General features: G+C 62.6%; 1 protein-coding gene across 3 annotated transcripts; it reads left to right on the top strand.

The window, feature by feature from the left end:
• The first annotated feature begins 791 nt into the window (after nt 1-791).
• On the top strand, nt 792-11,898 carry SLC9A5 (solute carrier family 9 member A5). Of its 3 annotated transcripts, XM_068693705.1 has the most exons (16): nt 794-1,002; nt 4,590-4,892; nt 5,401-5,564; nt 5,785-5,863; nt 6,042-6,219; nt 6,325-6,545; nt 6,646-6,848; nt 7,273-7,362; nt 7,480-7,550; nt 7,993-8,122; nt 8,231-8,319; nt 8,435-8,561; nt 8,665-8,835; nt 9,188-9,257; nt 9,441-9,572; nt 9,865-11,898. In XM_068693705.1, exons 1-16 carry the CDS (start codon nt 858-860, stop codon nt 10,329-10,331), a joined length of 2,640 nt encoding a protein of 879 aa, XP_068549806.1. In that variant the 5' UTR covers nt 794-857; the 3' UTR covers nt 10,332-11,898. The 3 variants fall into 3 exon arrangements, with proteins under 3 accessions (XP_068549805.1, XP_068549806.1, XP_068549807.1); XM_068693704.1 differs by having other exon boundaries at nt 792-1,002; nt 7,993-8,319; XM_068693706.1 differs by lacking the exons at nt 794-1,002; nt 4,590-4,892; nt 5,401-5,564 and having other exon boundaries at nt 5,790-5,859.
• The last annotated feature ends 1,245 nt before the right edge of the window (nt 11,899-13,143 follow it).

Genomic DNA, 13,143 nt, shown 5'->3' with positions numbered 1-13,143 from the left:
GGCTGAGCAGCTGTCCCTGGAAGGAGGCTGCTGGCAGGAGGGTGGCAGCAGCAAGCTGCTTGCTGCAGCCTCCTGCAGCTGCTGCTGCGTGTGCTGGGCCAGACAGAGGAGGTGCGGCTGCTGCACGAGGGGCTGGGGTGGGCAGGGACCTCCTGGTGTCACCCGCTGCCACCCTGCTCCGGCAGGGCCACCCAGCGCCAAGCCCAGGTGGGTTTGGAGACCTCTGATGATGGAGACACCGCAGCCCCTCTGGGTGACCTGTGCCTGTGCACAGGGCAGAAACACTTCCTGATGTGTGGGGGGAACCTCCTGAGCTCCACTTGGTGCCCGCTGCCTCTCGCCCTCACGCAGCCATGGATGGGGTCCCTCAGGCTGCTGCGCCCCAGCTGAGGGTCCCCGATCCTGGCCTCATGTCCCTAATTGCAGGGAGGCTCCAGGACCTCCTCACGCCCCTTCCCTGGGCTCCCCGGGGTGCCCACGCCCAACCTGTCCTGGGGAGCCCGGCGCTGGTCCCAGCACCCAGCCGGGGGCGCAGAGGGGCAGGGGTACCCCACCCGCCGGCACCCTGTGGCCGTGGTGCCCCCGGGGACCCCCATCTCGGTGCCCCCAGGCTGCTCCCCCCCCCCCGAGCCCCGGAATCCATCGGGGTGCCGCAGGAGGGCACCGGCTGGGGGGGACTCGGGGGCACCGAGGGGTGCGAGGGGGGGACCGGGGCGGGGAGGGGAGGGGGGGGGCGGCACCGGGGCGGGGCTGGGCGGTCCCGGGGGCGGCGGGGGGGGCCGGGCTCTGTCCCCCTCCGTTGCCGGTGACGTCGCGGCGGGGCCGGCATCGCGGCGGAGCGGCGGAGCGCCGGGGCCATGCATCTCCCGGCCGGCCCCACGGCCTCCCCCGGCCCCGCCACTCCCCCGGCGGGGGCCGAGCTGCTGCGGTGGCAGTGGAAGGAGGTGCAGGTGCCGTGCCTGGTGGCCGCCTGGATCCTGGTGGCCAGCTTGGCCAAAATCGGTGAGTGCCGGCCCCGCGGTCCCCGAGCTCCGCTCACCGGCTGCGCACCGAGGGAGGCGGCTCCGGGGGTCCCGGGGCGAGAGGGGGTGGCCGCGGGGGGCACAGGGACGAGGGGGTGATGCTCGTCGCCCTGCGATGGCACAGGGCACGGTGGTGGCCCACGGAGGGTGTGATGATGGGGGACGGAGAGGGTCGCACAGCAACGGGGAGCCACCAGCTGGGAGGTGCGGTGGGGCTGGGAGGCTGCTGGTGGGGCTGGGAGCGAGGCCACGTCCCCGGCACCGGGATGGGTTTGGAGGTGCCGGGTCACTCCGGAGCTCCGTGGGCTTGGTGGGCACTGAGTGGGCTCCAGGGGCAAACTGGTGACCTTGGGCACGGGTGTCCTCCTCGGGGCACAGCCGTAGGAGGGAGTATGGGGAGTGGGCACACTCTGAGTTTGGTGCTGGCTCTGGCATCAGGAGGAAATGTGGGCTGGGAGCTGGGCACGGAGGTCTCTGGGCAGCTGGGCACCAGTGGGAGCTCCCAGGGCGCAGGGCAGACCGTAGCTGTCACCGCCAGCCGGCCTCTGGCTGCCCCCAGCATCACCAAAACCATGGGTTTCGACCTCACGCTCCTCTCCTCCTGCGGCCTTCTTGCAGGGAAGAGCTAAAGCTCCGCAAGGAATAAATTAAGGCACGCCATGAGCTTAAAAATACAACCCTCTGCCGGTGGCTGTGCCATCTCCAGCTGCTGAGCGCGCCTCTCCTGCAGAAGAGCAGAGAAAGCAGTCCTCGCTCTGCTTCTTCTTTTCAGACATCTAAAAGCAAGCTCTCTTTGGACTTCCCTTAATGCCTTCCCCTCCCCATGCCACGAGCCGAGCTGCTGCCACCCCATACGCCCTCGGTGGGCACTGCCATCCCCTGCTTGGTGGCCGTGGTGACACGCCAGCCGGGTGTCCCACAGCTCCAGGCTGTCACATCCCCCCCTGTGCTCCTAGCCAGCAGCAAGGAGGGCCACCAACCCCCCTGAGGTGGCACCTGCTGTCCCCAGAGTGCCTTGGTGGGTTCTGAAGGAGGTTGGGGACGTGGGGACGAGGGTCCCCTGGGTGCAGGGCGCGGGCTGGTGCGGAAGAGCCGCTGCGGTGCTGGGCTGCCAGCTCACAGCCCTGTGACTGCAGGGGAGGAAGCGGCCCCGGCTCCGTGTGGTGGGGAAGTGACACTGGAGGCTCTTGTTCTTGGAAGCCGTCACGATGCTGGGATGCCCCGAGCCAGCAGAGAGCAAATGCCCGGGGCGGAGAAAACCGCTTTGGGTGTTGCCTTCCTGCACAGCGAGGCGTCATCCGGGCTTTGCGGCCTCTCTAGCTCTGTTTGCTCTGGGGAAAGAGCGAAAGGAGGAAATGGTGATAAGCATCGCGCCCCAAACTGCTCTGCACCCATGGAAAGTGCTGCTGGGCCCCTACGGGTTGGCAGCAAACGGGCATTTTTCCACCCAGCAGCATTTCTGCAGGTCGCCACCTCTTCTCCTTGCAGCACGTGGTCCCTCAGCCCCAGTGCTTCCAGCACAAGCATCTCTTACTGGTTTCCTGTCCATCCCCGCTGGCAGCCCGGGCGCTGCAGGGATGGAGCAGGGTTTGTCCCCGAGTCCTCCCGCTGGCACATCCCGTGCTGTGGATTTCTCGAGCAGCGCGGATTATGGCTCCGAAGTTAATTCACATGTGGCTAAGTTACCGTTGCTGTGGGAACGTTAATGCTGAAATTCTTGACTAGCGGGTGTAAAATTAGAGCTCCTGCCACCCGTCCCCGCTCGCTGCGCCCGTGCTGCAGAGGAGCTCGTGTGCTGGGATTCGCTTGTGAGGGCGGCAGCGTGCAGAGCAAATGAAGCCTCCAGCATTCCCGTGCCCCGGCTGTGCAGGCAGGGTTTCTCCCACCGATGCTGCTCCCTTCTTTGCCTGTTATTTTGGCACTTGGGGGCAGAGGGACTGGTGGCAGCTGCAAGCCCTCCCATGTCCCCACGGCATCTCTGCAGCTCTCCGGCCAGCCGGGGCAGTCTACTGTGTGTGGAAGGTGAATAGAGGTTTGCAGAGCTCTGCTGGCTGTGCCTGGAGGGTCCCCATCTCAGCACCATCCCAGTACCACCACTCTGCCCCTCCTGGGGCAGTGCCGGGGCTCCCCGGGGTGGCTGTGCCCAGGAGGTTTGCAGGTCGCTGCGAAGGTGTCAGCGAGAGGAACAGCCCTCGTCCCGCATGGCTGGTGGAGGGCTCCGAGCTGTTGTTTCTGCTTAGGAAGTAGATCTCAGATGTTGAATTATCTCATCTAACTCAGGGCCCCGCTTCAGTGCAGGAATGCAGATTCACCAGGAGGTGTTAGGGAAGGAGTAAGGAGCATCAGGAGGCCCTGACCTCGGTGCTCAAGGTGTCCGCATCTCAGGGACACCAGGACTGGCCCCAGGCAGGATGGAGCAGGACCGGGAGGCATTCAGAGCAGAGGGCACGAGCAGCAGAGACATGGAAGCTGAGCTCCTTTAGAGGAGCTTTTTCTCCACTAGACAAGACCCTGGGCTAGGTAGACCTGTGGTCCATCCATGGGCGTTCCCAAGGAGAGGAGCAGCTGTGTTGTAGGGTTGGTGTGGGACCACAGCACAGCTTTCCTTCTGGTGGGTGACTTGGCACAAGCCACGCGCACCTCTCAGCCAGCCAGAGAGCTTCAGGGACTGGGGTCTGGGGTGGCAGCAGGGCTGGGCATGCAGCTGAGTGATGGTTTGGAGGCTCTGGTGTCCCTTGTACCTGCTGGTCAGGGAGAAGGACAGGGGGCTGGTCCTGGGGTCGCCAAGAAGCTGGAACAATTTGGGTTTACTCAGGACCCCCGTGGGGACAAGGCAGGTCCCCTGTGCTGGCTGGAGTGACATCCCTGGGCTTGTGCCTGCCGTCAGGCTCATTGCTGCAGAGCTGATACGTGAATACGAAGGCGTGATCTGCTTGCTCCAAAAAAACACTTCCCATTTCGTGGCAGTTTAAGGTCTGCTCCGAACCTCAGACGGAATAAGCTGATTACTGGAAGCAGCTCCGGCGGCGCAGCTCTCACGCGCCTCGTTTCTGCATGCAGGCAGGTTACCCGGTGCTCTGGCAAGGAGGCTGCAGGGGTTTTTGTGCTGCTCCACTTGTGTGCTCAGCCGGCTGCAAACAAGGTCACCCCGTCACCGGGGCCGAGCATCCCCGTCTCCGAGAGGGGTAACGCGTCCCTGGGAGCAGGATGCCTGAGCAGCAGCCAGCGCTGCTTGCGACACCGTGAGCATGCTCTGTGAGGCTGTTCTCCTTTAAGCACAGATACCAGAGGCCAAAAAAGCGAAATACACAGCTGCTTGGCTTGTTTGGCAGTGGCTGGGGAGCAGAGGGAGCCAGGGACCTGCAGTGCTGACCTGGGGGTTTCCTGTGGCCAGCTAACTGGAAGGTCTTCTGCTCACACGTGGCCACAAAGCGTCCTTAGGTGCTCCGTTGTCCCCACCCTGGGGTCCCTCATGCACCAGCCAACCCTTTTGTGGCTCCTGTGAGTCCAGGATGCTCTGTCCGTGCGCTCCTTTGGCTGATGTTCCCATTCTTCCTTTCCTTTTAGTTTTCCACCTGTCCAGGAAGGTGACGTCCGTCGTGCCGGAGAGCTGCCTCCTCATCCTGCTGGGGCTGGGCCTGGGGGGCATCGTGTTGGCCGTGGCCAAGAAAGCCAAGTACCAGCTGGAGCCCAACATGTTCTTCCTCTTCCTCCTGCCCCCCATCGTCCTCGACTCGGGCTACTTCATGCCCAGCCGGCTGTTCTTCGACAACATCGGCGCCATCCTCACCTACGCGGTGGTGGGCACGCTCTGGAACTCCTTCACCACCGGCACTGCGCTCTGGGGGCTGCACCAGGCCGGGCTCATGGGTGGGTGCTGAGGGCTGCTTGGCATGGGCTACATCCCCAAAATTCGGGTGGGAGGATGCAAGGCACCCTGAATTTACAGCCCGTTGCCCGGCCCTGGCGTGGATCCCAGCGCTTGGGAGCGATGTTCTGGCAGGACCAGCGAGCGTGGAGGATGAACGGGACCTGCTCAGCGCTGGGCTGACTCATGTCTTTGCTATTTTTGTCGCCGACCTTGGCTAGCTTTGCTGGCTCACTGCCGTGTTCCCTGTCCTCGGCTGGAGCTGCTGGCCCTGGCTGGCCCAGGCCATCCTCTGAGCCCTTCTGAGCCCGGAGGAACGACCGAAGGGGATGGCTAAGCCCCGTTCCCCTCACGAGCCAAGCCCCACAGCCCCTCGGGGAGGCCTCAGAGCTCAGGGAGGCAGATGAGACACCAGGAGCAGACAGGGGACAGGCCTGACCCTTACCTTATCCACTGAGAGGGGCTCTGGGGAGGATGCTCTGCCTCATCTCCATCCGTCTGTCCCAGCAGATCCAGGCGTGGAAGCCGGGCTGATGGATTTCCTGCTCTTCGGCAGCCTCATCTCGGCTGTGGACCCGGTGGCAGTGCTGGCTGTTTTTGAAGAGGTCCACGTGAATGAGACCCTCTTCATCATCGTGTTCGGCGAGTCCCTCCTGAACGACGCCGTCACCGTGGTGAGTTGGAGCTAGGGGGGACCCCAACGTCCTGATGACGATGAGGGTGGCGAGGCACCGGCACGGGCTGCCCGGTGGAGCTGTGGGTGCCCCATCCCTGGAGGGGTTCGGTGTCAGGTTGGACGTGGCTTTGTGCAACCAGGTGTAGTGAAAGATGTCCCAGCCCACGGGGATCCCCCAGGCTGGGTGACATCCCCAAAGGACGTTGCGTTCCCTGCAGGTGCTCTACAAGGTCTTCAACTCTTTCGTGGAGCTGGGCCCGGAGCACATCCATGCCACGGACTACGTGAAGGGGGTAGGTGAGTATGAGCCCCACCAGCCCCTCCACCTCTTCCTCTGGCATTGGGGCACGGGGACGAGTTGTACCGTGGGCTGGTGCTGAGCCTGTCCCAGCCATCACCCATCCTCAGGGGATGCTCTGGTGGGGACGCAGGTGGGAGCGTGCCCCAAGGGTGCGATCCAGCTTCTTTCCCCCAGCCTCCTTCTTCCTGGTGAGCCTGGGGGGCACGGCCGTGGGGCTGCTCTTCGCCTTCCTCCTGGCCCTGATCACGCGCTTCACCAAGCGCGTGCGCATCATCGAGCCGCTCTTCGTCTTCCTCCTGGCCTACGTCGCGTACCTGGCTGCTGAGATGGTCTCGCTCTCCGCCATCCTGGCGTGAGTACCGGGGGCTGGGAGAACAAAGCTGAAGCTCTGAGAAGCGGCCAGACCCACTCCTCATCCCACCACGGGGTCGTGACAGCTCCTTCTGCCCCTCTGCAGAGTCACCTTCTGTGGGATCTGCTGCAAGAAGTACGTGGAAGCCAACATCTCGCAGAAGTCCCGCACCACCGTCAAGTACACCATGAAGACGCTGGCCAGCAGCTCAGAGACCATCATCTTCATGTTTCTGGGCATGTCGGCTGTGGACACCTCCAAGTGGGCGTGGGACACGGCACTGGTGCTGGGCACCCTGTTATTTATCCTGCTCTTCAGAGCTGTGGGTCAGTCAGTCCTGCTGGGCCAGCATTTTCATCCCAAAGAGGGGTACCCCATCTCCAGGAGCAAGCCCGTGTCCTAGGCTCATGTCCTGCTTCTCCCCAGGTGTTGTCCTCCAGACCTACGTGCTCAATCGCTTTCGCCTCATCCCCCTGGACAGGATCGACCAGGTGGTCATGTCATACGGCGGCCTCCGTGGAGCCGTCGCCTTCGCCCTGGTCATCCTGCTGGACAGGGACAAGGTGAAAGCCAAGGACTACTTCGTGGCAACGACCATCGTGGTGGTGTTCTTCACGGTCATCGTGCAGGTGAGGACGGGCACCCCCTGCCCACGGGGAGCCGCACCATGGATGGATGGATGGATGGATGGATGGATGGATGGATGGATGGATGGAGGGATGGATGGATGGATGGATGGATGGATGGATGGAGGGATGGATGGATGGATGGATGGATGGATGGATGGATGGATGGATGGATGGATGGATGGAGGGATGGATGTGGTTGGGGTTGGGGGTCTGGAGGGGCACTCTGTGGGACACAGCCTCCAGGTTTCAGGTCCCCAGGGTGGCCATCAGCCAGGTGCAAAGCACAGCAGGTCGGGTTGGTTGTGGTGCACGCGGCTGTCGCAGCCACTGTCCCCGGTCACTTCATGCTGCTTCTGCTCCCGTGCCCCAGCCGTGCACCCTCTCGCCCTCCCAGTCTTTCCCTTGCCCTCTCCTGCCATTCCAGGGCCTCACCATCAAGCCCCTGGTGACGTGGCTGAAGGTGAAGCGCAGCGACCACCACAAGCCCACGCTGAACGAGGAGCTGCACGAGCACGTAGGTGCCCCCCACACTGCCCGGACAGGGCGAGAGCGATGCGTGGCCTCGGCTTGGCTGGGTGTGCTCAGCCCTGGGTCTCTCTGCACCTCTCTCACCCTTTTTTCCTCCCTCAAGGCCTTTGACCACATCCTGGCGGCGGTGGAGGACATCGTGGGACACCACGGCTACCACTACTGGAGGGACAAGTGAGTGTCTTGCTCCGCTGGCCATCAGGTGGAGGGGGTGGAGAGGCTGCTGCGGGACCATGGTGGCCACAAAGGAGGGAGGACACCGAGGAGGGGGCTGTTAAACCCTGGTAGTGTTTATCTGCGGTGTCACAACAGGAAAAGGATGCAGAGAGCCTGCTTCCTGGAGGGGAAGCTCCAGCTGGGCAGCTGCACCAGCTCCTGCCCTGCTCCCAGCTGGTCTCCAGGTTCTCCTTGGCGTGGGGACAAAGTGGCAGCGTGTCCCGTCCCCTCCTACCCTTCTCTGTCTGTGTGTCCCTGGGCACAGCCGGCTCCTGCGTGCCCAGCCTGCTCTCACCATGTTTTGAACACTCGTGGCCTTGCACGGGCAGAAGTCCCCCGGCCATCGAGCCCATCTGCCCGCTGTGGGTGCTCCACCGCCCGTGTCTCCGTTTCGCCCCAGGTGGGAGCAGTTCGACAAGAAGTACCTGAGCCAGCTCCTGATGAGGAAATCTGCCTACAGGCTGCGGGACGAGATCTGGGACGTCTACTACAAGCTGAACATCCGCGATGCCATCAGCTTCGTGGACCAGGTGGGGGCACACGGCGGGATCTGGGCAGGGGGCTGGCAGCGTGGCGGTCCCCACGGGCTGCCCGTGGCGGTGGGCTCACCCCCCCCAGCCCATCCCTGTCCCCCCCAGGGTGGCCACGTGCTGTCGGCTGCCAAGCTGGCGCTGCCCTCCATGCCCAGCCGCACGTCCATGTCGGAGTCATCGGTCACAAACCTGCTGTGAGTACGAGCTCCCCCCTCGAACCCCAGCCCCCGGGCGGCGCTCGCAGGACCCCTGCAGCCTCCCCCTTCTCCGGAGAAGGCTCAATCCATCGGGATGCTCTGTCTCCCCTAGGAGGGAGAGCGGCAGTGGTGCCTGCCTGGACCTGCAGGTGATCGACACGGTGCGGAGCCGGAGGGACAAGGAGGACGCCGCGATGCACCATGTGCTGCGAGGGAGCCTCTACAAGCCCCGCAGGCGGGTGAGCGCTCCCCGGCCACGGCGCCCGCAGCAGGAGCGGGGATGGAGGATGCTGCGTGGGGCCAGCTGCTCATCCTGTGTCTCTTTGCCTCTCCCTCGGCCAGTACAAGGCCAGCTACAGCCGTCACTTCATCTCTCCAGATAAACAAGAGCGCCAAGATAAAGAAATCTTCCGGCAGAACATGAAGAGGCGCCTGGAGACCTTCAAGTCCACCAAGCACAACATCTGCTCCTCCAAGAGCAAAGCCAGGCTGAAGGAAAAGGGCAGGAAGAAGGCAAGCGGTCCCCAAACTGCTGCTCCCCTACTAGCTGTGAGGTTTGGCCTCGCTGAGAGGTCCTGCAGGGGGTGGATGAGGTGCTGCAGGGCTTCGGCATCTCCAGAGCCAACGGGCATCTCCAGAGTCCCCCCCCCAGCACCTCATCTCCATCCTGCGTGGGTGCCCAGATGGCATGGGACCTGCATGGGTGCTGCATGTCCCTGTGTCCCCATCATGCCAGAGCTGCCCCATGTGGTCCCGAGCCCTGGAGGAGCTGAAAGTTTCTTTTCCAAGCACGCTCAGGGCCACCTGGGGACAGCGCCGGGGTTTGCACAGGGCAGGTCCCAGCCAGGTCCCTCTCGCTCTGCAGAAGGACATCTCTCTGACCAGCGACGCACCCAACGGGAGGACGCACAGAGGTGTCCCCTGGCAGGAGGCAGGTGAGGCTGGTGGCAGGCGATGTCCCCAGGTCCTGCAGGGGGTCAGCACGCTGTGCCTGCCCACTGCCAGTTCGGAGGCACAGCAGCACCGGGGTTGTGCTGGCACCAGGTCCTTCTCCCGTGGGTGCAGGGGGTCGGTTTGCAGGGTGCCCGGTCCCCATGCACCCCCCTGTCTGGCTGCAGCTCCTGTGCTGGTGATGGTCAGCTCCGAGGAGGAGGAGAGCGATAGCTCGGAGACAGAAAGAGAGGACGACGAAGGGATCGTGTTCATCGCTCGAGCCACCGATGAGGTCCTGCAGGGAAAGGCCACCCCTGGTAGGCACCAGCACTCCCTCGTGCAGCAGGGCAGCTGCTTGGCTAGCTCGTCCTTCCTCTGCCTGCAGAGCAAAGCTGACTTGGGCTGTGCAAAACCAAAGTCAGCAGAGCACGGATAGGAGAATCACTCTTCTCCGTGGCCCTGGAGGCACAGCAGAGCCTCCCTGGTGGCTCTTGCACCCCTGGGCCAGCTGGGAAGGCTCCCATTTGGTGGCAGTCGTTGCTTGCAGGGCTCAGGGAGAGGGCAGGAGCCACACAATATCCTCCACTCTCCTTGTTTCTGTGTCCCCAGGCAGCCTGGACGTCTGCCCCAGCCCCTGCATCATCCCGCCATCGCCCACCTTGGCAGAGAAGGAGCTGCCGTGGAAAGGAGACCAGGCTGACCTGGCTGTTTACGTCTCCTCGGAGACCACCAAAATCGTGCCAGTGGATATGCAGAAAGCGTGGAACCAAAGCATCTCCTCCCTGGAGAGCATCGCCTCCCCGCCGGGCATCGAGACGGGACCTCAGCACAGGCGCTTCGCCTGCCCTGTGCTGGAGGAGCAGCCCCAGTCGGCGAGCCAGGCGATGCCGGAGCAGATCTCCTGCTTCCAGTTCCCCAGCCACGTCTCGAAGAGCGGCAGGTCGCTGAGCGACAGCAGCCCGGACGGCGTGGAGCAGCAGGAGCTGCAGCCTTTGATGGCCTCGGAGGAGCAGGGCAGGGCGCTGCCCCCCGCCGAGCCCCGGCGGCTGATGTTCAGCAGGGCCAGCCACATCTGAGCCGTGCCACGGACAGGGCAGGGGCTGGGGGCAGGCTGAGACCCACCGATTGCTCTGCCCTCTCGCTTCGTCAAGCTTGTGTGTGTCTCCTCTAACTCCAGGAGCGGCCGAGAGCCCGGTGCTCCTGGGGCTGCTGATGGTCCATCACCTGCATGAGCTCCATCACCTCCTGGTGGTGGAGAAACGGGCTCGATGCTGCCGTAGCAGGTCCCAGCCTCATCCTCCCGAGGAGGCACAGTCCCCCAGACCTCGCTCTTCCTCTCTGGTCTCCCTCTCGCATCCTCGCAGTGCTGGGAGGCCGGAGATGTTCCTCCCGGAGGTGGGATCCCAGCCGGACTTGACGCTGTTGCGGCTGTGCCACCTGGAGGTGTGGGGGTCCTGGCTGGGGGCTGCTCGTGGGTGCGAGCGCCTGCTCTTGGCTCTGTGGAGGAGGCTGGTGCACAACACTCCTCCCACACCCAGCACCGAGCCGGCGGCTTCCAGGCGGCCGATTGCTCAGAGCATGCACGGACCTCAGCTGGGAGACCAGAGACTGACTCCTTTTCCAGGGCAGCTGTGTCTCCCCTGGGTTTTGGAGGCACCCTGGAGGCAAAGCCATGACTTTCTCAGGACTAGGAGCAGCGCTCCTGGGGCTTGGCTCCACCGGGAGCCGGGCTGCGTACGCACAGGAACTGTTCCAGCACCCCACCGGCTGTGCCAGCCTCACACCTCTTGTCTGGATGTGCTCCCCGTAGCTGCCGTGTTCAGCTTTCTGGCTTTGTGGGGAGGCAGCGGCCCTGCACAGCATCCTTGGTGTTCATCCTGCCTGCATCCCAGTCCCTCCAGTTGCCTGGGGCCGGGCACGGCACGAGGGGGTGAGCAGTGGGTGTGAATGTAGGTCAGGAGCTGGGCAAAAGCTGAGTGCATCTTCAAAAGTCTGTCCCCAACACCTGCCTCCCAGCCACCCCGGGTCCCTCCTGAGAGGGAGGTGGGATCGGGTGACCCACACAGCGATCCTGTCCTGCTGTGACCCCAAGGGACAAGAATCAGTCCCCGAGAACAGCTCGGAGCTCAGCGGGACAGCCGGGCGCAGGAGACCCCACGGTCCAGGCAATGTGGGAGGGTTGGGGATGTCCTCTTTGTGCAGAATGCTTCTTTTTTGGGGTGTTAAAAGCCAAAAGCAAGCAAATAACTGTGTGATCGTCTACCTGGGGGTGCTGAGACAGCAGGTGCCAAGGGGATGTTTAGATGCACTGGGTGAATGAGCCCAACGTAGGGCGGGCACGATGGTGTAGCTCAGGTACTGCTAGCAAGGCTCAGCGAAGGCTGAGCTCAGTACCCGTCCTACCAGCTGGAGCATGAGGTTTTTAAAAGGATTTTATATAGTTTTGCATTTCTTGTATGCCTTATTCCGGTTTTGATTTCTGATATTGGGCCATACTAAATCTCTAGCTGGGTCAGTGTTTTATGTAGCCATGGGCGCCACAAACGACTCGAGACTTACTATCTTATTTGCAAGAATATTGTTTTAATGTGAAAATATATGCAGAGTATTTTGTAATGTTCAATAAATCAGAGTTGGAGCAGGTGCCACCGTCTGGACTCACTGCTGTCTGGGAACCTCTGCGCATCTTGCCGCCTGCAGCTCCAGGCTGGGTTCTCATCACCACATCCCTGTGCTCTCTGCACTTCCAGCCCGCCTTGCAGGTTCAGTGTGCCCAGCTGGAGCAAGTAAAATCACTTTTCAGGGTATTCTGGGTCTCAGGAACTTGTAATGCTTGGATCAGTGCCTCGCATGCAGCACTGAGAACCCCTTCCTCCAGCCCAGCCCGAGCTGCGTGCGCTGGCTTCCATCCTCCCTCCATCTGCTGGCTGCACGTCCGAAGGAAAGGCCAGCAGCCCATGAGCTCGGAGCCCTCTCTTTTCTCCTTCAACCCCAGCCACGCTGTGACCACTCGGTCGCCTTCCAGGGTTGGTGGCTCCTGCTGCACCCAGGGGGTTGTGTCAGTATTTCTTCTCATGCTCCAGTCTCTGTATTTCCCTCTCCTGCCTGCACAGGGCTGCTCTGCGCCTCCCAGCGCAGCACAGATCCGTCTCTTCCAGCCTAAAAATACCAAAGCGCTTCAGTGGAAAAACACGAGAACCAGGCCAAACCACGAGCACATGTGCCCAAACCTCTGCTGCTCCAGGACAGAGTAAGGCACAACAAATTAGCTGCCTGTCAGACTGTAGCCCAGAACACACAACCCTCCGACTGTTATTATAAGCAACCCCATCCTGGAGCTGTCTGCCTGCTGCAGACCATTTTGCACGCGGGCTTCTCCTCGCTCTGCCATTAGAGCTGCACATTTTTTCCACAGTGATTTACTTTCTCCAGGGCTCGGCTCCTCCAGTTTCTCCGTGGTGCTTGTGAAGTCAGCAGAGGATGGAAGGCAGCGCTGGAAACGGGGCCCCAGCGGGATGGAAGAGCCAGGCTGTGGGCGATGGGCTGGCGGTGGCCAGCTCCCAAGTCAGCCGAGCAGCAGCTCCGTGCAGTCATCTCAGAATCACAGCCTCGCCATCACACAAGGTGTGTTGGAGCATCAGGCAGCTTTTACATACAGCCAGAGCAGATAGATCGCTTATTCTGGGGAGCCCCAAGTTGCAGCTAGCATCCAGCTGTCTCACGGGCACCAAATGGAGGGGAATAATCATTCCTTGAGCTGCCAACTTCACGTTCTCCATTGCAGCAAAGGTGCTGTTGACTCACACCACCTCGCGTGCTTCTTCATTCTGCTCCATCTCCAGAGCACTCCTGACTCCTGGTGTGATGTTTTCATGATGGTGGGGAGCA

The sequence above is a fragment of the Anas acuta genome, chromosome 10 (genome assembly GCF_963932015.1).
Source record: "Anas acuta chromosome 10, bAnaAcu1.1, whole genome shotgun sequence".
Taxonomy (NCBI): domain Eukaryota; kingdom Metazoa; phylum Chordata; class Aves; order Anseriformes; family Anatidae; genus Anas; species Anas acuta.
This window is presented reverse-complemented; position numbering and strand designations above follow the sequence as displayed.

Bases quoted from the DNA above. Each gene is read 5' to 3' on its own strand.
- SLC9A5 (XM_068693704.1), top strand. From the start codon at position 858: ATGCATCTCCCGGCCGGCCCCACGGCCTCCCCCGGCCCCGCCACTCCC. The intron at 8,836-9,187 runs GCAAGCGGTCCC...CTCGCTCTGCAG, and splicing joins AGGAAAAGGGCAGGAAGAAG to AAGGACATCTCTCTGACCAG. The intron at 9,258-9,440 runs GTGAGGCTGGTG...GTCTGGCTGCAG, and splicing joins TGTCCCCTGGCAGGAGGCAG to CTCCTGTGCTGGTGATGGTC.